This window comes from Eleutherodactylus coqui, chromosome 8, assembly GCF_035609145.1.
Source record: "Eleutherodactylus coqui strain aEleCoq1 chromosome 8, aEleCoq1.hap1, whole genome shotgun sequence".
NCBI classification, from domain to species: Eukaryota; Metazoa; Chordata; class Amphibia; order Anura; family Eleutherodactylidae; genus Eleutherodactylus; species Eleutherodactylus coqui.
In genome coordinates this window covers 5,923,282-5,950,523 of record NC_089844.1, presented here as the reverse complement: position 1 = coordinate 5,950,523, position 27,242 = coordinate 5,923,282, and the positions used below count along the sequence as shown (strand labels likewise).

The following is a 27,242-nucleotide window of genomic DNA, read 5'->3' as shown; positions in this document are numbered from 1 at the left end:
AGGGGCGGTCAGTAGATGGGAGTAATAAAGGGGCGGTCAGTAGATGGGGGTAATAAAGGGGCGGTCAGTAGATGGGAGTAATAAAGGGGCGGTGGGTGTACTGGATGTATATTATAGAATTGCACACTGTCCATTGTGCAGCATACGTTTTATATCTACCCAGCAGATGATAGGAGTAGAGGGCCAACATATGAGCATAATCCCATATGTACTGGGGATTTTGGGGGTCCTCAAATATTTGTTACCAAGTACTATATCATTATATTTTCCTTTTTGCAAAACTGGGATCATTTTTAGGAGATTTTGAAGTGCCTTTCTAATTGTGCATCTCGCCGCCGGATGAGGATATAACTTGCGGTGTGGAATAGCCGCGGGTGTTTTGAGGCTCTGACAAGCAAAGAAGGAAACAAATTGCAGTTATCTGAGCATTGGCTTTGGCGTTTCGGTGTTGAGCGTTGCGAGGCGCTCATTATCACCTCCCACCCGACGCTCTTCTCTGCATCTATATTTAAATTGCAACCTGTCAGCTTTGCACATTTGCGGCTTCTGAGACACTTCAGTTTTATCCGCTACGATTGCAAGAAAAGTATTGTGTAGTTGAGGGCAATAACAGCAATATGGCTCAGTGTGCAAAGGCTCTTAAGTGGCCTGCCTGGAGCGCTGCTATAGGGGGTGCAGAAGTAACAGTCGCACTCGGGCCTGACGGGCCAAGGGGTCCGTCTGTCAGACCAGCATTGTGAATGGCACATAAGGGGGGGCTACAGATTTTGTATTGGGCTTGAGTTAGCATGGGACGAAATTGTGATGGTTCCAACCACAAGGGGGAGAATGCGGACTGCTGGAAGGTCATGGGTCGCCACGACTGTGATACAACATCTATTTTTTCCTACGTGAACCATACTTGAGAATTCACCAAACTTTGCGTACAACAGATGCTCGGGGCATATCTCGCTGTGTGGACATACAGGAACATACAGTACCAGTGGGTTCCCTTTACTAAAACTATGTGGTGCGTTACAGGTCTTTGTTTACGGGATGTTCTGTATAGGACAATGCAGCGGACTAGGCTTCCCAACAGAATTCAAAATAGTTACATCAAGGTAGGGCGAAAATAGCCCAGCAAAGGTGCCGGCTCTGGAGACACCCTCTTTATTTACTGTGCCCCTTACCACTTGGCTCCATGGGCCCGGGCTGCATGAAGATCGTGGGCACTGCGTTGGTCCAATGCTTTAAAATGCTCTGATGCTTACTACATAGATACAGTAACAGAACCAAGCTTACTACATAGATAGTTTTGGTACGATAAGCTTACTGTATAGATACATACAGTATCAGAGGTGAATATAATAGATATCTAGTACCAGAATCAAGTTTACTACATAGATATAGTAACAGAACTGAGCTTACCGCACAGATATGGTAACGGAACTGAGCTTACCGCACAGATATGGTAACGGAACTGAGCTTACCGCACAGATATGGTAACGGAACTGAGCTTACCGCACAGATATGGTAACGGAACTGAGATTACCGCACAGATATGGTAACGGAACTGAGATTACCGCACAGATATGGTAACGGAACTGAGCTTACCGCACAGATATGGTAACGGAACTGAGCTTACCGCACAGATATGGTAACGGAACTGAGCTTACCGCACAGATATGGTAACGGAACTGAGCTTACCGCACAGATATGGTAACGGAACTGAGCTTACCGCACAGATATGGTAACGGAACTGAGCTTACCGCACAGATATGGTAACGGAACTGAGCTTACCGCACAGATATGGTAACGGAACTGAGATTACCGCACAGATATAGTAACAGAACTGAGATTACCGCACAGATATGGTAACAGAACTGAGCTTACCGCATAGATATGGTAACAGAACTGAGCTTACCGCACAGATATGGTAACGGAACTGAGCTTACCGCACAGATATGGTAACGGAACTGAGCTTACCGCACAGATATGGTAACAGAACTGAGCTTACCGCACAGATATGGTAACAGAACTGAGCTTACCGCACAGATATGGTAACAGAACTGAGATTACCGCATAGATATGGTAACAGAACTGAGATTACCGCATAGATATGGTAACAGAACTGAGCTTACCGCACAGATATGGTAACAGAACTGAGATTACTACATGAATAAGGTATCAGAATCAAACTTACTACAGTACATACATACAATACCAAATCTGACATCATGCCCTGGTGACTGCCCACTTGTCTAAATACTGTACCAGCACTAGGCTCCGCATTGAACAGGAGAGTAGAAACAAAAGTAAGCCGCAAGCCTCACTGATCTGTGACAGATTTCTTTTGATGCTGGACCAGTAGGCGATTTGGGAAGCCATGGAACCCCTGGGAACCTCGGGCCCTGGACAGCCACCCAAGCAGCCTATATTGCAATCTGCCACTGGCAACAACATATTTGTTCTATTACATGGAATCCATGCAAATTAAAGGGGCTACCCAATGCCCCCTGCAGCTATTTAGTGGTGTCAGTGATGTCAACCTGCAGAGGGCAGTGGAGAGCAGCGGGCGACTGAGTATTGGCAGAACGGGAGTGGCGGGGGATCAGGTGAGGAAGTAAGACTTTATGTTGTGCCATTATCCTGACATCTTGAGCAGTTTTAGCACTTCTTGGGGGGCATCATATGTAATACAAGTCCAATTGGAGAAATATTAAGACACTGTATAAAATGTAAATAAATGTCTCATCTAACCAGATAGTATTCCCCATAGTATACAGAACATATCAGGACATTACTCTATTTCATTTATAACTTAGCTGAGGCCGAGTCTCTCAGAAGCAGAGATGGTCAGAGGTTTACCAATCTATGACAATGGCATCTAAAAATCATGGAACTGTTTCATGAAAATGTGCCTCAAAGTTGGGAGGACTTTGTATATCCCACCATCTACAGTACAGAAAATCATCAAGTCTGGAGAAATTCATGTGCACAAGGCGCAAGACTGACGGTCAATATTGGACAGTCGAGATCTCCGGCCCTCAGGCAGCACTGCATTAATAACAGGCATGATTCTGTAATACAAATCACGCATGGGTTCAGGAATACTTCCAGATATCAGTCTGTGTATATGAAGCCATATATCAACACAATCCAGAAACGCCGGCGTCCTCTCTGGGCCAAAGCTCATTTACAATGGACCCAGGCAGAATGGAAAACTGCTCTGTGATCAGAGGAATCAAAATGTGAAATTCTGTTTTGAAACCGCAGACGCCGTGTTCTGTGGACACCGGAGGAGAGGCACCATCCAGCTTATCAGCGCACAGTCCTGCCTCTCTGATGGTATGGCGGTACATTAGTGCCTATAGCATGGGCAGCTTACACATCCTGACAGGCAATATAAATGCTGGCGGTATATAGAGGTTATAGAACAACATATGCCCCATCCAGACGTCTCTTTCAGGGAAGACCTTCTATATTTCAGCAAGACAATGCTAAAGCACGTACTGCATCCATCACAGCAGTATGGCTTCACAGAAGAGTCCGGGGGCGGGGGGGGGGGGGGGGGGGGGACTGGTTACCTGCAGTCCAGACCTTTCACCACATACTACATCCATCACAACAGCTTCACAGGAGAAGAGTCCGAGGTGAACCAGTCGCCTGCAGTCCAGACCTTCCACCATATACTGCAGCCATCACAACAGCTTCACAGAAGAAGAGTCCGGGGTGAACCGGCCTCCTGCAGTCCAGACCTTCCACCATATACTGCACCCATCACAACAGCTTCACAGGAGAAGAGTCCGGGGTGAACCGGCCGCCTGCAGTCCAGACCTTCCACCACATACTACATCCATCACAACAGCTTCACAGGAGAAGAGTCCGGGGTGAACCAGCCGCCTGCAGTACGGACCTTCCACCATATACTGCAGCCATCACAACAGCTTCACAGAAGAAGAGTCCGGGGTGAACCGGCCTCCTGCAGTCCAGACCTTCCACCATATACTGCACCCATCACAACAGCTTCACAGGAGAAGAGTCCGGGGTGAACCGGCCGCCTGCAGTCCAGACCTTCCACCACATACTACATCCATCACAACAGCTTCACAGGAGAAGAGTCCGGGGTGAACCAGCCGCCTGCAGTACGGACCTTCCACCATTTACTACATCCATCACAACAGCTTCACAGGAGAAGATTTCGGGGTGAACTGGCCGCCTGCAGTCCAGACCTTCCACCATATACTGCAGCCATCTCAACAGCTTCACAAGAGAAGAGTGCGTGGTGAACCGGACGCCTGCAGTCCAGACCTTCCACCATATACTACATCCATCTCAACAGCTTCACAGGAGACTAATCCGGAGTGAACCGGCCGCCTGCAGTCCAGACCTTCCACCATATACTGCAGCCATCACAACAGCTTCACAGGAGAAGAGTCCGGGTGAACCGGCCGCCTGCAGTCCAGACCTTCCACCATATACTACATCCATCACAACAGCATGACTTCACAGGAGAGTCCGGGGTAGACCGGCCTCCTGCAGTCCAGACCTTCCACCACATACTATATCAATCACAACAGCATGACTTCACAGAAGAGTCCAGGGTGAACCGACCGCCTGCAGTCCAGACCTTCCACCATATACTGCATCAATCACAACAGCTTCAAAGGAGAAGAGTCCAGGGTGAACCGGCCGCCTGCAGTCCAGACCTTCCACCATATACTGCATCAATCACAACAGCTTCAAAGGAGAAGAGTCCAGGGTGAACCGGCCGCCTGTAGTCTAGACCTTCCACCATATACTACATCCATTCCAACAGCTTTACAGGAGAAGAGTCCAGGGTGAACCGGCCAACTGCAGTCCGGATTTTTCACCAATAGGAAACATTTGGCGCATTATGAAACGAACAATCCGACAAATATGACTGATGACTGTAGAGCAGCTAGAGTTCTCCATCAGACAAGAAGAGAACAACATTCCTCTCCCGAAACTCCAGCAACAGAGATTGATTCCAAAATGGACAAAACCTGCAGAGTAAAATAAAGCATTCATCTGAATGGGTTAATTCACATGAACAATTTTTCACTTGAAGTGATAGTTTGAGTCACCGCATGTCCTGGTTGAAGAGTTGCCCATTATTCTCTGTGGGGTTGGCATGTGCGGGCAGCTTGTTTTTAAAGTATTTTATTATTTGAACCACATGGGATTTTTCCAGGTTTGTAAGAAATGGATGTAAATCTGATGCAAAGTGCAGGTTTATAGGTAAAACGTATTGTACACACATGAAAACTGCCATGAGATTGCAGGTAAAACGGTCAACTTCTCACTGACAACCAGCGCACTCGCCCGTGTGAATAGCGCCTGAGCTGACTGCACCAAAGGGGAAGAGTCCTGATGCCACCCCTGAGGGGTATAAACGAGAACTTCTCTCCCCAGAGAGACGCTTGCTCCGGGTGCAGAGGCTCGCCAACAGCTTATAAGACGACTCTCTTCCCTGGTGTCTGTCCATAGCGGACATCGCCCCTCACGTCTCAGACCCTCCAAGGTCGCAGTCCTGTTGTCCTTTAGCTTCTCCCACTTTCTTAGATCCTCTGTCCGGAACGGCGACTGTCTGACCCTTCACGCCAGCGGCTCGAGTGCTTTAAGACACAGCAAGGGCGCCCGGCTTAATGTACGCAGCAATCATAGATGTAGCCAGACTTTACTTCACCCGTGTAAGGAATCAAGATTGATACACCCCCCAAAATAAAAAAAACGACAGCGAAATAGCAAAAAGCGAGGACATTTTACTGCAACAGAATGAACATCAAATGCTTCCAGATCCCCCGAGGGGCGCTGTGGAGATGCAGAAGCTTTTTTGCACCATTTTGAGGTGAATATGTGATGGAGAGGAAATATGTGCTCAGACTGATGAGGGGCGATTGCATGTCACTGCTCCCTTGCCCCCTCAAACAGACATGGAAATTCTGTATGTCCATCCTCCAGTTAGATGGCTGCATCTCCAATTCTCTAAGCAATACAGCAATAAATCTTGGCTTAAAAATGATATCAAAAACATGTTGGTGGCCCGATAAGTGGTGATGCCCCCGTTACAAGTAGAATGAGCTGCGTTTGCCAAAACTGCAATGTCTTTTTTCTGCAGAATCAGCTCTGTTCTGGGTACACTAGAGGGGGTTAAACTGCTAGCCTGTCCCCCCTTCGTCCTGATTGCACCCAGGGTATATGCTCCCCCCCCCTCCATCCTGACGGCACTCGGGGCACATGCTCCCCCTCCATCCTGACTGCACCCAGGGCACATGCTCCCCCTCCATCCTGACTGCACCCAGGGCACATGCTCCCCCTCCATCCTGACTGCACCCAGGGCACATGTTCATCCTGCCCCCTCCTCAGTTCTGACTGCACCTGGGGCATGTGCTCCCCCTGGCTCCCCATTGGCCCTCACTGTACCCGGGGCACATGCTTTCCTTGAGCCTTCCCAGCTACCCCCATGGCGGTAATCACCGCCCCTTGTCCTGGTTATGCTGTGTCATTTGCTTTGTTTATTACTGCCATCAGTCTCAGCATCAAGACCTGATACATAAGCGGAGAGCAAGATGGCCAGACTCCGGCTCAGGCTCACCAGAGGGCAAGATGGCCAGGCTCAGGCTCACTAATTTTGGCCATATAAATGTGAGCAGAGTCACTAGAAAAATCTATAATGGTTGGACAGATCAGCGGCAAAAGAAGACCTGGAGCCAAAGGACACGATGGTTGATACTGTCAGAGCGGATACTGGCATGGTTATCACACAACTGAAAGAAGCAAAACCGAAAAACATGGCGGGGGCTCGTCTGTAGGGCTGCCGAGGGGCATGAACGACTAAACAGCTAACAACAACAACCGTCTCAGCAGCACTAAACTCACTGTCACCTGACTCGTATCGGTGGTAAGCCACCTAAATAGATTTCCATCACTCATGTGAGTGCACTTATGTCCTTCTACTCTCACGTGGCCTTAACATACTGCTGGGTCCCCAACCAACATGCTGTCTGAAGTCACAACTCTTCAGCAACGTCTTGCTCAATAGTGGCTATACTGCAAACTGCAGAAACCGCTTCTCACTGCAGAACAGGTGTGCCAGGAGGCAGACACACAGGTCAGGGGTTGTACCGCAACGCAGGTACAATAGGGGGCTTGGGGTGAATGGCTGCCATATTAGAAACCTGCAGAAACAGCAGATCTCCATCTGATGGAAGCATTGTTCTTTCCGGCACAGAAGCTCACTGTAACTCACTTCTGATTGGCCTTCCTCACACCAGACTCTCCCTTCTACAATCCAAACTAAGTGTCCAGCCGCTTCTCAGACGCCTCTGCACTATGCCAGTCATTGCACTGGCTGCCCATCCACTGCAGAACTCAATTCAAACTCATAACCCACACCCACAGGGCTCTCCATGGTCCCGCACCACCGTAGATCACCTCCCTCCTGTCCGTACATCACCCAGCCCGTACACTCGTCTCTGCCAACAGTCAGACTAGACGTCCCCCTAATACGGACCTCACACGCTCGCCTCCAGGACCTCTCTAGAGCAGCACCGTCCCTATGGAACCCTCTACCCCAAGACATCCGGACAATCCCTGATGCATGGAGTTTCAGACGTGCCCTAAAAACTCACGTCTTCAAAGAAGCATACCAACTGTCCCGACTTAGTCTCCCACCTTCAAATTACGCCTATCGTGTACATTTCACGCCACACTCCCTGTACCACCCCACCTTGCTGCAGAATAAGTTGGCACTATACAAATAAAGATTACTATTAGAGCCCACGTGTTAGGGTGTGCTGCTGGGATTTGTTGTTCCACATGGGTTTCCAGCAGCGCAGCTCCACAACTGGGTGTGGATTTCTCCGGCCAGCCAATGCTCCAAGTCTGCTGCTCATATATACCAGCCCCCTGTCTAGAGGCGCTGGGCTTTCCTCTGCTTGTGCCGTGTTCAGTGCCACGTTCCTGTGTGTCTGCAGCTGGTGTGACCATGTTCAGTGCCACGTTCCTGTGTGTCTGCAGCTGGTGTGACCATGTTCAGTGCCACGTTCCTGTGTGTCTGCAGCTGGTGTGACCATGTTCAGTGCCACGTTCCTGTGTGTCTGCAGCTGGTGTGACCATGTTCAGTGCCACGTTCCTGTGTGTCTGCAGCTGGTGTGACCATGTTCAGTGCCACGTTCCTGTGTGTCTGCAGCTGGTGTGACCATGTTCAGTGCCACGTTCCTGTGTGTCTGCAGCTGGTGTGACCATGTTCAGTGCCACGTTCCTGTGTGTCTGCAGCTGGTGTGACCATGTTCAGGGTGCATGGTGTTATTTTGTATGCAAATCCCTGGCCTGTTGTTGTTCATCATCTAGATCTAAGTAGGTCCTCAGGCTCCAGCGTGGGGTCGTCCCTGTTGATACGATCGCCTCCCACGCCAGGAAGTTTCATGTTGAAGTTGTCATGTTAGAGTAAGACCCGCGAGACAATGAGGACCCCTGACGTGGGCTCACAGGCTTAAGGCTCTTGTCCAGAATACGATCCAATGCCGGGTACATCCTCCAGTTTTCCCATCTGTATGCCGGTGAGGCTTTTGTTAGCATGATTTATGTTTGTTTCTTAGTTATGTCCGCGGTTTCTGAGTTCCGCCAGTTGGTGAGTGCGAATCACGTAACAGAACGCACACGTACTCGGGGAGCAGCGCCTAGATGTAACACCACGGACAAGCAGCTTCGGCTTTCTCCGATGACAACTTCCATCATTCTGTTTTAGATATAAACCAAAATGGAACCCCAGAATGGGAGGTGGAATGTGCCGTGGAGAGGACGGCCGGGTCCGCAGCAGCGGGGGTGGCCACCATATTGCTTCTCAACCTTCCCAGAATACATAGAACAACATAAGGTGTATCTAAAGGTGATAAGTTGGGGGAGGGGTTAAGTTAAGGTGGAAACGCCGTTGCAGGTAGGCTACAGCTAGAGGTTTTCTTGTATTGAGACTTTGCCGTACATTTCACAGTACGAACTGCGAGACGCAGGAGGCGCCGTTGTCTTGCGTTTCCAGCGACTACTGAAGAGCACTGTATAAAAAATCAAAAACCACGACTCCTCGGATTCTGTTCATGGAGGATTTCCAAGCTGTTTCCTCGGCGTCTGAACCGCACAAGACGACCGCCGAAGGAAGCGAAAGGGTTTACAGTTCAGGGGAAAGCCTGAAGTAGCGGGTTGTGGTGCCAATCATGTGCCACACTGAAGGTGCCATGCCAGTCCGGAGAACACCGGCGCGCTAAGCCTGCAATTTCTATGTATTCTTTTCAGGTGCGACATCTCACCCATCTGTCAGACATGGCACATGGAGCTCACCTGTGTGGGCACACGCTACGCCCGGAGGATTCATGTGCCGAGAGGGGTATCATCACTCCTTAAAGAGACTTATATGGCCATGCAGGCTCCTCTGGGTAATATATGCAAATAAGGACGATGGAACAATCCCTCTGCAGCGCCACCTATTGGATGGCAGCATTCCTGAAAATCAAGGTTCAACCCTTCATACAGGTCTATGCAACGACTGGGAATTGAAGGCCAAGCCAGAGTTTGGGGGTTTTGCCCCTCATCAGAGTGCGGCACGGTCATCACTCCTTAGGGAGACACCTGTAAGGTGTGAGGAGACTTATAGGCCATGCAAGCTCCTCTGGGTAATATATGCAAATAAGGAGTGATGGAACACTAGGTGGCGCTGTTGTTGTTCCATCTCCCTGGTATTTCCATGTGTAATAGAAGGTTGCGCTGTGCGACCGCTGAAGTCAATGGGTTGGACGCACTGCGCATGGCACGTTCTATGCGTGGGTCGGCCCTCGGAGCGCCCGAACGCGCTGCTCAAACGTCTGCAGGAATTCCGTCTATAAAGCCTCCCAGTCCGAAGCTTTCTGCTGCGCGTTTTGGCACGGATCGACACGCGGAGCTCCAGCGCAGAAACGTTTGCGCTTCCATGCAGTTTTTCCGTATGTGGCTTAGGCGCGTGGACAGGAAACGCATCAGAGCGGCGCGGTCCTTGAGGTGGAGCTCGTGGCCCGCTCGGACGCCCATCCATCTCACACGCTTCATTTACAGGGCGGGATTTTGCGCACAGATTTTGGTCATGCAAAAAAACATGCACTCGCCTCTCTGCCCCCATAGAAGTCAACGGGGGACGCAAACATACGTAGGAGGAGACGCGTGACAACAAACCCGTCGAGAACGCTGAGTCTGTGTTTGCGGCATGAACGCGCCCTGCGGACGCACAACGTACGGAGAGCCCTGAGGCGCGGGTCATTCTAGCGCTCAGGCGTCTGCAGATCGGCTGGCATGGAGCCGTCCTCTATGCGCAGGGACGCCGCGGACAGGATACCGTCTGAGGAGCGCGGACACCTGCGCACACACCTGTTTTCAGGCGGACGCCAGGTATTCTGCAGGTGAACCGCATCGCGCCGCGGCAGCCGCCATTATAACGGCTGTGAGACCACCTTATCCCAGCAGGCAGGGGGCGTCGTGAAGCGTGCGAGCGATACGGGCGAGGCCCCAAACAGGAGCACGCGGTCAGGCTCTACTGCATCGGATATCTGTGTGCCAGGCCCCAAAGAGCACCAGTCACCTCCAGGGGCCCAGGGGTCCCTCTGCAGGAGCCCTGATGGCCTTGGTATCCCTCTGCAGGGGCCCCGGAGCTGTGGGCCCAACTTTCCCTCTCCAGGGGCCCCGGAGCTGCGGGCCCAGGTGTCACATGAAACGTCCGTCATCCAGGCTCCGCGGCTCTCACAGGAAGAACTACAATTCCCAGCATGCTGCGACATCCTGCAGCAGCCCCTTCTTTCCTCCCATGGCATGCTGGGAGTTGTAGTTTTTCCACGGCGCCGGAAATTCAGGCTCTCGTGCATGCCCCGCCCCCTAATGTCGTCACTTCCGTCCGGAGCGCGCGAAGTTTGAATGACGTCATTCGGCTGCTTCTCTGCGCGCTTGCAGGTTGGTGGCGGGCTGTGAGTGACGTCACTGTGGAGGGCTGTCTGGGAGGGGGTTCCAGGTGTGATTCAGTTGTCATGGGGGGCTCCAGGTGTGATGCGGTTGTCATGAAGGGGGGGCTCCAGGTGTGATGCGGTTGTCATGGGAAGGGGGGGCTCCAAGTGTGATGCGGTTGTCATGGGGGGGGGGCTCCAGGTGTGATGCGGTTGTCATGGGAAGGGGGGGCTCCAGGTGTGATGCGGTTGTCATGGGGGGGCTCCAGGTGTGATGCGGTTGTCATGGGGGGGGGGGCGCTCCAGGTGTGATGCGGTTGTCATGGGGGGGGGGCTCCAGGTGTGATGCGGTTGTCATGGGGGGGGGCTCCAGGTGTGATGCGGTTGTCATGTGTGTGGGGGGGGCTCCAGGTGTGATGCGGTTGTCATGTGGGGGGGGGGGCTCCAGGTGTGATGCGGTTGTCCTGGGGGGGGGGGCTCCAGGTGTGATGCGGTTGTCATGGAGGGGGGGGGGGCTCCAAGTGTGATGCGGTTGTCATGGAGGGGGGGGGGGCGCCAAGTGTGATGCGGTGGTCATGGGGGGGGGGGGCTCCAAGTGTGATGCGGTTGTCATGGGGGGGGGGGGGGCTCCAGGTGTGATGCGGTTGTCATGGGGGGGGGCTCCAGGTGTGATGCGGTTGTCATGGGGGGGGGGCTCCAGGTGTGATGCGGTTGTCATGGGGGGGGGGGCTCCAGGTGTGATGCGGTTGTCATGGGGGGGGGGGCTCCAGGTGTGATGCGGTTGTCATGGGGGGGGGGGCTCCAGGTGTGATGCGGTTGTCATGGGGGGGGGGGCTCCAGGTGTGATGCGGTTGTCATGGGGGGGGGGCTCCAGGTGTGATGCGGTTGTCATGGGGGGGCTCCAGGTGTGATGCGGTTGTCATGGGGGGGGGCGCTCCAGGTGTGATGCGGTTGTCATGGGGGGGGGGGGGGGCTCCAGGTGTGATGCGGTTGTCATGGGGGGGGGGCTCCAGGTGTGATGCGGTTGTCATGGGGGGGGGCGCTCCAGGTGTGATGCGGTTGTCATGGGGGGGGGGGGGGGCTCCAGGTGTGATGCGGTTGTCATGGGGGGGGGGCTCCAGGTGTGATGCGGTTGTCATGGGGGGGGGCTCCAGGTGTGATGCGGTTGTCATGGGGGGGGGGGGGGCTCCAGGTGTGATGCGGTTGTCATGGGGGGGGGCTCCAGGTGTGATGCGGTTGTCATGTGTGTGGGGGGGGGCTCCAGGTGTGATGCGGTTGTCATGTGGGGGGGGGGGGGCTCCAGGTGTGATGCGGTTGTCCTGGGGGGGGGGGGGCTCCAGGTGTGATGCGGTTGTCATGGGGGGGGGGGGCTCCAGGTGTGATGCGGTTGTCATGGGGGGGGGGGGGGCTCCAGGTGTGATGCAGTTGTCATGGGGGGGGGGCTCCAGGTGTGATGCGGTTGTCATGGGGGGGGGGGCTCCAGGTGTGATGCGGTTGTCATCGGGGGGGGGCTCCAGGTGTGATGCGGTTGTCATCGGGGGGGGGCTCCAGGTGTGATGCGGTTGTCATGGGGGGGGGGCTCCAGGTGGGATGCGCTTGTCATGGGGGGGGGGGGGGGCTCCAGGTGTGATGCGGTTGTCATCGGGGGGGGGGGGGGCTCCAGGTGTGATGCGGTTGTCATGGGGGGGGGGGCTCCAGGTGGGATGCGCTTGTCATGGGGGGGGGGGGCTCCAGGTGGGATGCGCTTGTCATGGGTAGGGGGGCTCCAGGTGGGATGCGGTGGTCATGGGGGGGGGGGGGCTCCAGGTGTGATGCGGTTGTCATGGGGGGGGGCTCCAGGTGTGATGCGGTTGTCATGGGGGGGGGGCTCCAGGTGTGATGCGGTTGTCATGGGGGGGGCTCCAGGTGTGATGCGGTTGTCATGGGGGGGGGCTCCAGGTGTGATGCGGTTGTCATGTGTGTGGGGGGGGGCTCCAGGTGTGATGCGGTTGTCATGTGGGGGGGGGGCTCCAGGTGTGATGCGGTTGTCCTGGGGGGGGGGCTCCAGGTGTGATGCGGTTGTCATGGGGGGGGGGCTCCAGGTGTGATGCAGTTGTCATGGGGGGGGGGGCTCCAGGTGTGATGCGGTTGTCATGGGGGGGGGGGCTCCAGGTGTGATGCGGTTGTCATCGGGGGGGGCTCCAGGTGTGATGCGGTTGTCATGGGGGGGGGGGCTCCAGGTGGGATGCGCTTGTCATGGGGGGGGGGGCTCCAGGTGTGATGCGGTTGTCATCGGGGGGGGGGGCTCCAGGTGTGATGCGGTTGTCATGGGGGGGGGGGCTCCAGGTGGGATGCGCTTGTCATGGGGGGGGGGGGCTCCAGGTGGGATGCGCTTGTCATGGGTAGGGGGGCTCCAGGTGGGATGCGGTGGTCATGGGGGGGGGGGGGGGGGCTCAAGGTGGGATGCGGTTTTCCTCCTCCGTCATCTGGTTTTTTACACATACAAAACAAACAGCGGCCGCCGGCGGTGAGTGGGCCGGCCCCGGAGACTGCGGTGCTTCACTCCGGAATAGTAGAACACGTGGTGATGTTTGTGTGTAAATACGCGCCAATGTGAAACAACGCAGAGTAATAGAGAGACGGGGGAGGGGCAGTTGCCGTGCCGCCGTAATCTGGAGCACGTAACGCCGCATCATCCGGGCGAGAGCTGAGCTAAAGTCATGACTGCGGGGTTTGTTGCGTCTCCGGGCCTCCGCAGCTTACACCAATAATGTGCCAAATAGTGCCGCCTCTAATAACGTGACGCGGTTTGTATCGCCTGTTAGCCACGCCCCCTCTCCTCTTTTTCTGAACTCCTTTAAAAATCGTCTACTAAGGAGCAAATAAATGTGGTGTGGACCCCCGTTGGCGGGCGGAGCGGATCCCCGTGGGCAGGCCGGTGGGCGGGCGGAGCGGATCCCCGTGGGCAGGCCGGTGGGCGGGCGGAGCGGATCCCCGCGGGCAGGGCGGGCGGACGGAGCGGATCCCCGCGGGCAGGGCGGACGGAGCGGATCCCCGCGGGCAGGCCGGCGGGCGGACGGAGCGGATCCCCGCGGGCGGGCGGCGCAGATCCCTGTAGGCAGGCCGGTGGGATCCCCTTTCGCTGGATGTTTTCCTCGGTCGCGCCATTCTCAGTATACTCACCACCCCGTTACATGATATCCCCCCTCCCCTGCGGTTGGGGGGTGAGACCCCGGCTAGTCAGGCACCGATGACCGGCCTCGCTGGTAGTCGCTCCGATCGCTGGATCTTCCATCTAATGTGGATTCACACTGAAACTGAACTTCAGAAAACTTGTCATGTGACTTTATGCCGCACTCCGGGGTCATGGGGAGAATTACCGTACAGGGGGCGCCAATCATGAGAGGCCGGGGGTCTAATCAATTTCTGCGGCTATAATGAGGACCAGTTGGTGTGTAAAGGCCCATTTAGACACAACGATTATTGCTAAAAACTCACTCAGAAGCCATCTTTTGAGCCATAATCGTTGCGTGTAAATGGGCCCATCTTTCTTTTTTCTGCCAGGCAATTCAGTTCAGTTCAGGCAGAACTGAAATCCATCGTTTGGCAGAAGAGCTGACAAGCAGGACTGCACGCTGTGTTCTGCTCAGGAAGAGCTGATAACAGCTGATTGCATTGTCTCAGCTGTAATCAGCGCTCGGCGGCTCATATGCTACTAATTGGTACTAATAGGCAATAGTACCAATTAGGAGATTATGCAAAATCTCGCAGAATCTCGGCCCCCCCCCCGGCGGTCTCCGCAGAGTTTCGGGCCCCCCCCCCCGGCGGTCTCGCCCCCCCCCCCCCCCCCCGGCGGTCTCCGCAGAGTCTCGGGCCCCCCCCCGGCCGTCTCCGCAGAGTCTCGACCCCCCCCCCCCGGCGGTCTCCGCAGAGCCTCGGGCCCCCCCCCCCGGCGGTCTCCGCAGAGCCTCGGCCCCCCCCCCCCCCCGGCGGTCTCCGCAGAGCCTCGGGCCCCCCCCCCCCCCCCCCGGCGGTCTCCCGGCTGCTCTGCTGCGGCTTGCGGTTATGCAACTGCTGGTGTTGTAATATTGTATCGGGCTGTTAGGCATCATGTGATCACCGGTAATGCGTTATTTTCTCTCTTGGCTCCTCTTCTGACAGCCGTGGGCGGTCGAGCTGCTCTGTCTGGCAGCGTACCAGTTTAAATATATTGTCTCCTCCATATGCTGTACAACCGCCAGAGACTCGTCACCGAATAGTTAGAACCCTGGGGGTGTAAAAGAGCATCCGCACCGAGGGGGAAGCCGGATATCTGAACTCTTAGAAGGCGCAGCAGTAAGTGTGGACACAACGAGTCCATCAGCAGAATAGCGAGTGCAGCTCTGGAGGATGCAGTACTGTGCAAAAGTTTTAGGCAGGTGTTTTATTTTTGTCAATTAGCAAAATGCAAAGTAACTGAACAAACGAGAAATGTAACCCCATCCGTATCCGGTGCGAGCGCCCTTCACCACCTTCATCAGGTCAGGGACTTGTAGGATTATAGTCAGGTGTAACCAATTAGACCGAACGGGTGATGATGATGATTTTCATATGTATGATCAAGCACAGTCATTAACTGGAAGACACAGCTTTCTATGAGGTTTAAAACTTGGTGAGGAACAGTGAAACTGCTACAAGGGTGAGGTTGTGGAAGACAGTTTCATGTCACCGGTCATACACAACGGCAAGACACAAGGTAGTTAAAGGGGTTGTCCCGCGCCGAAACGGGTTTTTTTTTTTTTCAATAGCCCCCCCGTTCGGCGTGAGACAAACCCGATGCAGGGGTTAAAAAAGAACACCGGAGAGCGCTTACCTGAATCCCCGCGCTCCGGTGACTTCTTACTTACCTGCTGAAGATGGCCGCCGGGATCTTCTCCCTCGGTGGACCGCAGGGCTTCTGTGCGGTCCATTGCCGATTCCAGCCTCCTGATTGGCTGGAATCGGCACGTGACGGGGCGTAGCTACACGGAGCCGGCATCCTGCACGAGCGGCCCCATTGAGAAAATAGAAGAAGACCCGGACTGCGCAAGCGCGTCTAATTTGGCCATTAGACGCCGAAAGTTAGACGGGCTCCATGGAAACGAGGACGCCAGCAACGGAGCAGGTAAGTGAATAACTTCTGTATGGCTCATAATTAATGCACAATGTACATTACAAAGTGCATTAATATGGCCATACAGAAGTGTATAGACCCACTTGCTGCCGCGGGACAACCCCTTTAAGCTGCATCAGTAAGGTCTCTCCTGGCAGACTGGGGTTTCAAGATGTGCAGTTCAAGCTCTTCTGAAGAGGCAGGCAATGTGAAGACCGTAGACACAGTGGTCGGCCAAGGACACTTAGTGCAGCAGATGAAAGACCCATCATGCTTACTTCTCCAAAATTGGAAGATATCTTGTAGTGTCATCAGTTTAGAACTGCCCGAAAGCAGGAGGACCCAGGTACACATCTGTGAACTGCTCAGAGAAGTCCGGCCAGAAGTGGTCTTCATGGCAGCATTGTGCCCAGAATGCCATTCCTTCCGCATAAAAACTAAACCAAGCAGCTCAACTAGGCACAAAAATACAGGAACTGGGGTACTGAAAAAATGGCAGCAGGTATCACGATGTTAAGTGTCTGGCTCTAACAAAAGGGAGCTTCTTCACTGAAGGGCTGAAGCATGGTACACTAATGAGTGTCTACAGGCAGCAGTGAAGCATGGGGAAGAGCAGTACAATAATGATAGTCTGCAGGCTGCAGTGAAGCATGGTGGAGAGCGGTATAATAATGATAGTCTGCAGGCTGCAGTGAAGCATGGGGAAGAGCAGTACAATAATGAGTGTCTGCAGGCTGTAGTGAAGCATGGGGAAGAGCAGTACAATAATGAGTGTCTGCAGGCTGCAGTGAAGCATGGGGAAGAGCAGTACAATAATGAGTGTCTGCAGACTGCAGTGAAGCATGGGGAAGAGCAGTACAATAATGAGTGTCTGCAGGCAGCAGTGAAGCATGGGGAAGAGCAGTACAATAATGAGTGTCTGCAGGCAGCAGTGAAGCATGGGGAAGAGCAGTACAATAATGAGTGCCTGCAGGCAGCAGTGAAGCATGGGGAAGAGCAGTACAATAATGAGTGTCTGCAGGCTGCAGTGAAGCATGGGGAAGAGCAGTACAATAATGTGTCTGCAGGCTGCAGTGAAGCATGGGGAACAGCAGTACAATAATGAGTGGCTGCAGTGAAGCATGGGGAAGAGCAGTACAATAATGAGTGTCTGCAGGCTGCAGTGAAGCATGGGGAAGAGCAGTACAATAATGAGTGTATCCAGGCTGCAGTGAAGCATGGGGAAGAGCAGTACAATAATGAGTGTATCCAGGCTGCAGTGAAGCATGGGGAAGAGCAGTACAATAATGAGTGTCTGCAGGCAGCAGTGAAGCATGGTGGAGAGCAGTACAATGAGTGTCTGCAGGCAGCAGTGAAGCATGGTGGAGAGCAGTACAATGAGTGTCTGCAGGCAGCAGTGAAGCATGGTGGAGAGCAGTACAAGGAGTGTCTGCAGGCAGCAGTGAAGCATGGTGGAGAGCGGTACAATCATGAATGTCTGCAGGCAGCAGTGAAGCATGGTGGAGAGCGGTACAATCATGAATGTCTGCAGGCAGCAGTGAAGCATGGTGGAGAGCGGTACAATCATGAATGTCTGCAGGCAGCAGTGAAGCATGGTGGAGAGCGGTACAATCATGAATGTCTGCAGGCAGCAGTGAAGCATGGTGGAGAGCGGTACAATCATGAATGTCTGCAGGCAGCAGTGAAGCATGGTGGAGAGCGGTAGAATCATGAATGTCTGCAGGCAGCAGTGAAGCATGGGGAAGAGCAGTATAATAATGAGTGTCTGCAGGCTGCAGTGAAGCATGGGGAAGAGCAGTACAATAATGAGTGTCTGCAGGCTGCAGTGAAGCATGGGGAAGAGCAGTACAATAATGAGTGTCTGCAGACTGCAGTGAAGCATGGAGAAGAGCAGTACAATAATGAGTCTGCAGGCTGCAGTGAAGCATGGGGAACAGCAGTACAATAATGAGTGGCTGCAGTGAAGCATGGGGAAGAGCAGTACAATAATGAGTGTCTGCAGGCAGCAGTGAAGCATGGTGGAGAGCAGTACAAGGAGTGTCTGCAGGCAGCAGTGAAGCATGGTGGAGAGCGGTACAATCATGAATGTCTGCAGGCAGCAGTGAAGCATGGTGGAGAGCGGTACAATCATGAATGTCTGCAGGCAGCAGTGAAGCATGGTGGAGAGCGGTAGAATCATGAATGTCTGCAGGCAGCAGTGAAGCATGGGGAAGAGCAGTACAATAATGAGTGTCTGCAGGCAGCAGTGAAGCATAGTGGAGAGCGGTACAATAATGAGTGTCTGCAGGCAGCAGTGAAGCATGGTGTAAAGTGATACAATAGTGATTGCAGGCAGCAGTGAAGCATGGTGGAAATCGGTACAATAATAAGTGTCTGCCGGCAGCAGTGAAGCATAGTGGAGAGCGGTACAATAATGAGTGTCTGCAGGCAGCAGTGAAGCATGGTGGAGAGCGGTACAATAATGAGTGTCTGCTGGCAGCAGTGAAGCATGGGGAAGAGCAGTACAATAATGAGTGTCTGCAGGCAGCAGTGAAGCATAGTGGAGAGCGGTACAATAATGAGTGTCTGCAGGCAGCAGTGAAGCATGGTGTAAAGTGATACAATAGTGATTGCAGGCAGCAGTGAAGCATGGTGGAAATCGGTACAATAATAAGTGTCTGCCGGCAGCAGTGAAGCATAGTGGAGAGCGGTACAATAATGAGTGTCTGCAGGCAGCAGTGAAGCATGGTGGAGAGCGGCACAATAATGAGTGTGCAGGCAGCAGTGAAGCATGGTGGAGAGCAGTAGAATCATGAGTGGCTGCAGGCAGAAGAAGGATGGTCAAGTCCCAGTATTGTTAGAGATTAAAAGTCAGAGATACAGATGAATTCCTAAATTCGCTCGACGCGTTTCCCCACTAATAGGTGGTTCATCAGGAGCAAAAGAGTATGTAGTACTGACTATTTGTGTCAATATACACAGTCAGATCTAGACTGAGTAGTAAAAGACCACTTGATGATGGTGAAAGACTTTCTATCGACTCTTGAAGATAAGTAGATGTGTCATGTGAGGCGTAATATTTCCACTATTAAGCGTTTGTTTTTGTTTAGACCAATTTTAGTTATAGTAGGAATGATCGTTGAAAGTTATAGTGAATCAGTCAACGGTCTAGTGAGTGTCTGCAGGCAGCAGTGAAGCATGGGGGAGAGCAGTACAATAATGAGTGTCTGCAGGCAGCAGTGAAGCATGGTGGAGAGCAGTACAATAATGAGTGTCTGCAGGCAGCAGTGAAGCATGGTGGAGAGCAGTACAATAATGAATGTCTGCAGGCAGCAGTGAAGCATGGTGGAGAGCGGTACAATAGTGAGTGTCTGCAGGCAGCAGTGAAGCATACTGGAGAGCGGTACAATAGTGAGTGTCTGCAGGTAGCAGTGAAGCATACTGGAGAGCGGTACAATAATGAGTGTCTGCAGGCAGCAGTGAAGCATGGTGGAGAGCGGTACAATAATGAGTGTCTGCAGGCAGCAGTGAAGCATGGTGTGGAGTGGTACTATGGTGAGTGTCTGCAGGCAGCAGTGATGCATAGTGGAGAGCAGTACAATAATGAGTGTCTGCAGGCAGCAGTGAAGCATGGTGGAGGGCGGTACAATAATGAGTGTCTGCAGGCAGCAGTGAAGCATGGTGGAGGGTGGTACAATAATGAGTGTCTGCAGGCAGCAGTGAAGCATGGTGGAGGGTGGTACAATGAGTGTCTGCAGGCAGCAGTGAAGCATGGTGGAGGGTGGTACAATAATGAGTGTCTGCAGGCAGCAGTGAAGCATGGTGGAGGGTGGTACAATAATGAGTGTCTGCAGGCAGCAGTGAAGCATGGTGGGGAGTGGTACCAGAAGTCCTGGAAGTGCTGATTTGGCCCCACAGAGCCCTGATCTCACATTATCCAGTCTGTCCGAGAGTACATGAAGAGACAGAAGGAGTGAGCTGACATCCTTAGAAGATCTGTGCCTAGTCCTCCAAGATGCCTGGAACCTCCCTGCTGAGTGCCTTCTAAAACTGTGTGTAAGTGTCCTGAGAAGAACTGATGAAGGTGGCGGGCGTCGCACCCCATACTGATGGGTTACTGTTCTCTCTTGTTCAGTCACTTTGTATTTTGGTAAGTGACAGAAGTAAACTATTAACCCTTCTACTTCTGGAAGTGTTCTTACCTCCTCCACGCCTGCCTGATGCGCTTGTGCTCCGGGGTGTAAGCCGCACTATATCCGCTGTATAATACCGCCATAGAGGCTGACGCTCGGCCGCGCAGCTGCTGCTGATTCCTCCAACTTCCTAGGAGGTGAGATGAGGCGGCTGGCGGTGAGCTGCCCGTGAGCTGCCCGCCTGCACTGCCAGTGTTGAATTTTACCACAAATTGCCGCGTTTCTGTCTCACGGTTATTGGTTCTGTAGATTCTACAGACGGTACCGGATAAATAAGTGACCCCCCGGAGGTCGCAATAACGCCTGTGCAGGCTGATTTACACTTTGCTTCTACATTGGAGACTGTACTTGGCGTATGTCTGGTGTAGAAGTTCCTCGCTTCTGGTTGGCGGGCTGGATGGACTCCTGCAGTGGCCATGTACCGCCATCCTGCTACCTGCGGAGTCAGACGGGTAACTTGTACTGCTAGGGCATTAATACTGTGCGTGGTCGTACGGTCACCATGACACCCGCATGGACCGCCTCATGTCTATGTCTAGGACTCTTCATCCACAGCAGCGGGCACCATGATTGGTTGGTGAGTCCCTGGAATCATGGGATGGGGCTGGCATTATCGTGGCTTGGTACGGGGATGCGGTGTTGATAATATGGGGGGGGGGGGGGGGGGGGGCAGATGTGCCACCTTTGTGCGTGTTGCTGGCCGTGTCCTGCACTATCTGGCAGGAAATGACTGAGAACTGGTTGTGTATAGTATGAAGAGTATGATGGCCGTATGAGTGCGCATTCAGTCCGTACGATCTGCTGCACGGGGCGGCGGTATATATGCCGCCAGTCCTCCTCCCCCCACCCTACTAGGTCATGAGCCCCCCCCCTCCCTACTAGGTCATGGGGCCCCCCCACTAGGTCATGGCCCCCCACTAGGTCATGGCCCCCCCCCCACCCTAATAGGTCACGGGCCCCCCCCCCCCCCCACCCTAATAGGTCACGGGCCACCCCCCCCACCCTAATAGGTCACGGGCCCCCCCCCCCCCACCCTAATAGGTCACGGGGCCCCACCCCACCCTAATAAGTCGCGGGACCCCACCCTAATAGGTCACGGGGCCCCACTTTAATAGGTCACGGGCCCCCACCCTAATAGGTCACGGGCCCCCCCCACCCTAATAGGTCACGGGCCCCCCCCCACCCTAATAGGTCACGGGGCCCCCCCCACCCTAATAGGTCACGGGGCCCCCCCCACCCTAATAGGTCACGGGGCCCCCCCCACCCTAATAGGTCACGGGGCCCCACCCTAATAGGTCACGGGGCCCCACCCTAATAGGTCACGGGGCCCCACCCTAATAGGTCACGGGGCCCCACCCTAATAGGTCACGGGGCCCCACCCTAATAGGTCACGGGCCCCACCCTAATAGTCACGGGGCCCCACCCTAATAGGTCACGGGGCCCCCCACCCTAATAGGTCACGGGGCCCCCCACCCTAATAGGTCACGGGGCCCCCCACCCTAATAGGTCACGGGGCCCCCCACCCTAATAGGTCACGGGGCCCCCACCCTAATAGGTCACGGGGCCCCCCACACTAATAGGTCACGGGGCCCCCCACACTAATAGGTCACGGGGCCCCCCCCTAATAGGTCACGGGGCCCCCCCCTAATAGGTCACGGGGGCCCCCCCCCAATAGGTCACGGGGGCCCCCCCCCAATAGGTCACGGGGGCCCCCCCCCAATAGGTCACGGGGGCCCCCCCCCAATAGGTCACGGGGCCCCCCCCCCAATAGGTCACGGGGCCCCCCCCCAATAGGTCACGGGGGCCCCCCCCCTAATAGGTCACGGGCCCACCCCCCAATAGGTCACGGGCCCCCCCCCCAATAGGTCACGGGCCCCCCCCCCCAATAGGTCACGGGGCCCCCCCCCAATAGGTCACGGGGCCCCCCCCCAATAGGTCACGGGGCCCCCCCCAATAGGTCACGGGGCCCCCCCCCTAATAGGTCACGGGCCCCCCCCCCCTAATAGGTCACGGGGCCCCCCCCCTAATAGGTCACGGGGCCCATCCCCCCTAATAGGTCACGGGGCCCATCCCCCCTAATAGGTCACGGGGCCCCCCCCACCCTAATAGGTCACGGGGCCCCCCCCCACCCTAATAGGTCACGGGGCCTCCCCCTTCACCCTAATAGGTCTCGGGCCCCCCCCCCTCCCACCCTACCCTACTAGGTCACGGGGCCCTCCCTACTAGGTCACGGGGCCCTCCCTACTAGGTCACGGGGCCCTCCCTACTAGGTCACGGCACCCCCCCCGCACCCTACTAGGTCACGGCTCCCCCACCCTACCCTATTAGGTCACAGGTCAATGTGACCTCCACGGGACATGAGCGCCGCCCTCTCCTTCGCACGCTGCCGAACCGCACTCTAACTTTCATGTTCTCGCTCCCATCCTTCAGCGAGCCGTAACGGCAGTGGATTCGCTCGGTTGAATGTGGGGCTTAATGAAGTATTTTCCGTGGCGGCGAACGGTCCCGCTCCGGCGGGGGTTATGAGTGATTAAATGTCTTTCCACCTCTGATAATGAGCGGCGGGTGATTATAATGTCCGTTTTAGAATTCATCCTCCAATTCCTCCGTGACTTTCGTGAAGCGATAGATTCATCTTCCAGGAGGCCGTCCCTCGGGGCCAATTTATTCTTCTCCCGCCGAAATATATTCACGTGTAATGTTGTGAATAGGGAGTAGCGCCGGCGCCGCAGGGCGGTCCTGAGCGCTCAGTGTCAGTCGCCCCTTCTGCTGCCACCTGTCGTGGCGCGGTTCGCGGCGGCCCGGTTGTCGCTTTTTGTGCGTGACGGACTTCTATCTTCCTGGAGGTAAACGGCGCTGATTAGACGCAAACTGATTCCAACTCCATCTGTCTCAACGGAGAAAAGATCATCTTAAAGGGATTTACCAGACGGACTCCTTTAACCCTGCCCTGCCGCCCGCACCCCCCAGCTCTCTACAGCAGCACATCAAATGATTTCACTAGAAGGTTTTATGTTCCAGTATTCAGACGAGGGCGCTGTGCCCGCCCCTCTAACTCGTGGACGAGGGCGCTGTGCTCACCCATCTAACTCATGGACGAGGGCGCTGTGCCCACCCCTCTAACTCGTGGACGAGGGCGCTGTGCTCACCCCTCTAACTCGTGGACGAGGGCGCTGTGCCCGCCCCTCTAACTCGTGGACGAGGGCGCTGTGCCCGCCCCTCTAACTCATGGACGAGGGCGCTGTGCCCGCCCCTCTAACTCATGGACGAGGGCGCTGTGCCCGCCCCTCTAACTCATGGACGAGGGCGCTGTGCCCGCCCCTCTAACTCATGGACGAGGGCGCTGTGCCCGCCCCTCTAACTCATGGACGAGGGCGCTGTGCCCGCCCCTCTAACTCATGGACGAGGGCGCTGTGCCCGCCCCTCTAACTCATGGACGAGGGCGCTGTGCCCGCCCCTCTAACTCATGGACGAGGGCGCTGTGGTCAGTCGCGGATTACTGCTCGCTGCAGTGGGCGGAGCTTGGGCCCGCAGGCCGGTTGGAGCCGCAAATGCCTCTTTTGGACGAGGCGATCGCCAGCGCATATGTTTGGTCTTACCAGAGCCATGTGAACTCTGCCAACTACTAAAGTCTTTGTCCCCATGGGGGGCTTCTTCCTCTGGATACCCCATTAGTTTGGGAAAACTACAAAATATAGAAAATGTATCTCTGAGGTCCCAAACATTAAGGTGCAGCTTCATGCATCAGGATGCTTCTTTATTCCGCAACGTTTCGACCCTTCACATGTGTCTTTGTCAAGATCCCAACGAGGTCACGGGGGAGGGGCAATAAACATATAAACAGAGTAAAAAATAAAAGAGCACGGCCAACACCGGCCAGCGGCCACAGCTTCCCCGTGCCCCCGCGAGGCGGCCAACAGCGGCCGCGGCTTCCCCCTACCCCCGCGAGGCGGCCAACGGCGGCCGCAGCTTCCCCGCGAGGCGGCCAACGGTGGCCGCGGCTTCCCCCTACCCCCGCGAGTCAGCCAACGGTGGCCGCAGCTTCCCCTTGCCCCCGCGAGTCGGCCAACGGTGGCCGCAGCTTCCCCTTGCCCCCGCGAGTCGGCCAACGGCGGCCGCAGCTTCCCCTTGCCCCCGCGAGTCGGCCAACAGCGGCCGCAGCTTCCCCTTGCCCCCGCGAGTCGGCCAACGGCGGCCGCAGCTTCCCCTTGCCCCCGCGAGTCGGCCAACGGCGGCCGCAGCTTCCCCTTGCCCCCGCGAGTCGGCCAACGGCGGCCGCAGCTTCCCCTTGCCCCCGCGAGTCGGCCAACGGCGGCCGCAGCTTCCCCTTGCCCCCGCGAGTCGGCCAACGGCGGCCGCAGCTTCCCCTTGCCCCCGCGAGTCGGCCAACGGTGGCCGCAGCTTCCCCTTGCCCCCTCGAGTCGGCCAACGGCGGCCGCAGCTTCCCCTTGCCCCCGCGAGTCGGCCAACGGCGGCCGCAGCTTCCCCTTGCCCCCGCGGGTCGGCCAACGGCGGCCGCAGCTTCCCCTTGCCCCCGCGGGTCGGCCAACGGCGGCCGCAGCTTTCCCTTGCCCCCGCGGGTCGGCCAACGGCGGCCGCAGCTTCCCCTTGCCCCCGCGGGTCGGCCAACGGCGGCCGCAGCTTCCCCTTGCCCCCGCGGGTCGGCCAACGGCGGCCGCAGCTTCCCCTTGCCCCCGCGGGTCGGCCAACGGCGGCCGCAGCTTCCCCTTGCCCCCGCGGGTCGGCCAACGGCGGCCGCAGCTTCCCCTTGCCCCCCGCGGGTCGGCCAACGGCGGCCGCAGCTTCCCCTTGCCCCCGCGGGTCGGCCAACGGCGGCCGCAGCTTCCCCTTGCCCCCGCGGGTCGGCCAACGGCGGCCGCAGCTTCCCCTTGCCCCCGCGGGTCGGCCAACGGCGGCCGCAGCTTCCCCTTGCCCCCGCGGGTCGGCCAACGGCGGCCGCAGCTTCCCCTTGCCCCCGCGGGTCGGCCAACGGCGGCCGCAGCTTCCCCTTGCCCCCGCGGGTCGGCCAACGGCGGCCGCAGCTTCCCCGCGCCCCCGCGGGTCGGCCAACGGCGGCCGCAGCTTCCCCGCGCCCCCCGCGGGTCGGCCAACGGCGGCCGCAGCTTCCCCGCGCCCCCGCGGGTCGGCCAACGGCGGCCGCAGCTTCCCCGCGCCCCCGCGGGTCGGCCAATGGCGGCCGCAGCTTCCCCAGCTTCCCCGCGCCCCCGCGAGTCAGCCAACGGCGGCCACCGTCTGATCCTGATGACCTTCTTTGTAAGGTTTCTGCGGGTTGTCTGACCTTGTGATGCGTCGTCATATTATTTGGGGTTTGACGCGTAGTAGAGCGGCTGTTCTTTTCCCGTTGCGGCGGTTTTACCTGCGCCTCGCTCGGGGGGGTTTCTTGCTGTGATCTAATCCACATGGAGTAAGAGGACCTGGTTTGTGGTGCGCACAAGGCTTGTCAGTAGCGATCCAGTGATTTGCGCCACTCTCATGGTATACAAGGGGTGCACTACATGCAGCTCCGTGGCCCCCAGGGGGCAGCCGAGTGAAATGCACCCCAAAATGTACTCGGAACTCCCTAATAGGTTGAATGAAAATGGGGTTTCTAACTTAGTTAAGGGTTTGTACAAGATTGGCAAAACAGGTCTGCTTTCTTCTAGAAATGGCGCCCCACCTGAGCACAGGTTCTGTCTGGTATTGCGGACATGAATGGTGAGCTCTAGTGTTGTGAATGGGGCTGAGCTGCAGTACCGCATACAACCGCTGGACCGTTGGGGTGTTTTTTTTTGCCTAGAACTCCTTTCCAGGGTTGTCCAGAGATTGACTCCCCAATGGAGTCCGGTGCAGCAGTTGTGGTACCTCGACTTCAGCCCCGCCCCCAGACCGATGTGGCATGGGCGCAGTCTACCTTCACAGCATCAATGACTCGGTTATCGAAAGGGGCGGGACTAGTTATTAAGATGGCTGAACAGCCCTGCCGGCACCGTATGGTGGGAGCCCGTGTCGGGGGCGGGCAGGAGGCGGAGTTCCGTCAGTGTGTGATCGGGCTGGATTGGTTGAGCGTTCCCGCCTCTCGATGACCCCTTTAAGCTTTATTTACATGACTTACCGTATTCCAGATTTTGTTTTTTCCCTTCATGTTGGTTTCTAATTTAATTGTAGGTGAAGAATGGAGAAGCGGAGAGTGACGCTGGAGAAGCGGAGAGCGACGCAGGAGGAGCGGAGAGTGACGCGGGAGGAGGCGGCTCAGGACGTCGCTGACAAGTTATCTGGCCTTCCAGAAAGACTGAGAGAGCGGCTGCTGCCGTTCCAGAGAGAAGGAGTGCTGTTTGCCCTGCAGCGGCAAGGAAGGTGAGCGGATGTTACACTGCGGCACCACCATCCACAAGGGTAGGCACAATGCACCCTTGTTCCCCTTAAGTGCATTTGTGTTTTGGGCTGACAATTCTTTTTGCATTAAGGTTTAATTTACCATGTTGCAGTATCTGCATAGACGATCCGTCGGTGAGTCTGGCCTGACGATCCGTCGGTGAGTCTGGCCTGACGATCCGTCGGTGAGTCTGGCCTGACGATCCGTCGGTGAGTCTGGCCTGACGATCCGTCGGTGAGTCTGGCCTGACGATCCGTCGGTGAGTCTGGCCTGACGATCCGTCGGTGAGTCTGGCCTGACGATCCGTCGGTGAGTCTGGCCTGAAGTCTGGCCTGACGATCCGTCGGTGAGTCTGGCCTGACGATCCGTCGGTGAGTCTGGCCTGACGATCCGTCGGTGAGTCTGGCCTGACGATCCGTCGGTGAGTCTGGCCTGACGATCCGTCGGTGAGTCTGGCCTGACGATCCGTCGGTGAGTCTGGCCTGACGATCCGTCGGTGAGTCTGGCCTGACGATCCGTCGGTGAGTCTGGCCTGACGATCCGTCGGTGAGTCTGGCCTGACGATCCGTCGGTGAGTCTGGCCTGACGATCCGTCGGTGAGTCTGGCCTGACGATCCGTCGGTGAA

At 55.9% G+C, this 27,242-nt stretch overlaps 1 protein-coding gene across 4 annotated transcripts in view; it reads left to right on the top strand.

The window, feature by feature from the left end:
• The first annotated feature begins 10,919 nt into the window (after positions 1-10,919).
• The window catches only part of ZRANB3 (zinc finger RANBP2-type containing 3), a 304,617-nt gene continuing 288,294 nt past the window's right edge, over positions 10,920-27,242 (top strand). For 2 of the 4 annotated variants that reach the window (XM_066575145.1, XM_066575143.1), the window contains exons 1-2: positions 10,920-10,971; positions 26,409-26,597. In XM_066575145.1, the coding sequence (XP_066431242.1) occupies positions 26,416-26,597 (182 nt within the window). In that variant the 5' untranslated portion in view covers positions 10,920-10,971; positions 26,409-26,415. Of the gene's footprint in view, positions 10,972-19,799; positions 20,107-26,408; positions 26,598-27,242 lie in introns of those variants that run through there. The other 2 variants (XM_066575144.1, XM_066575147.1) reach the window with 2 other exon arrangements.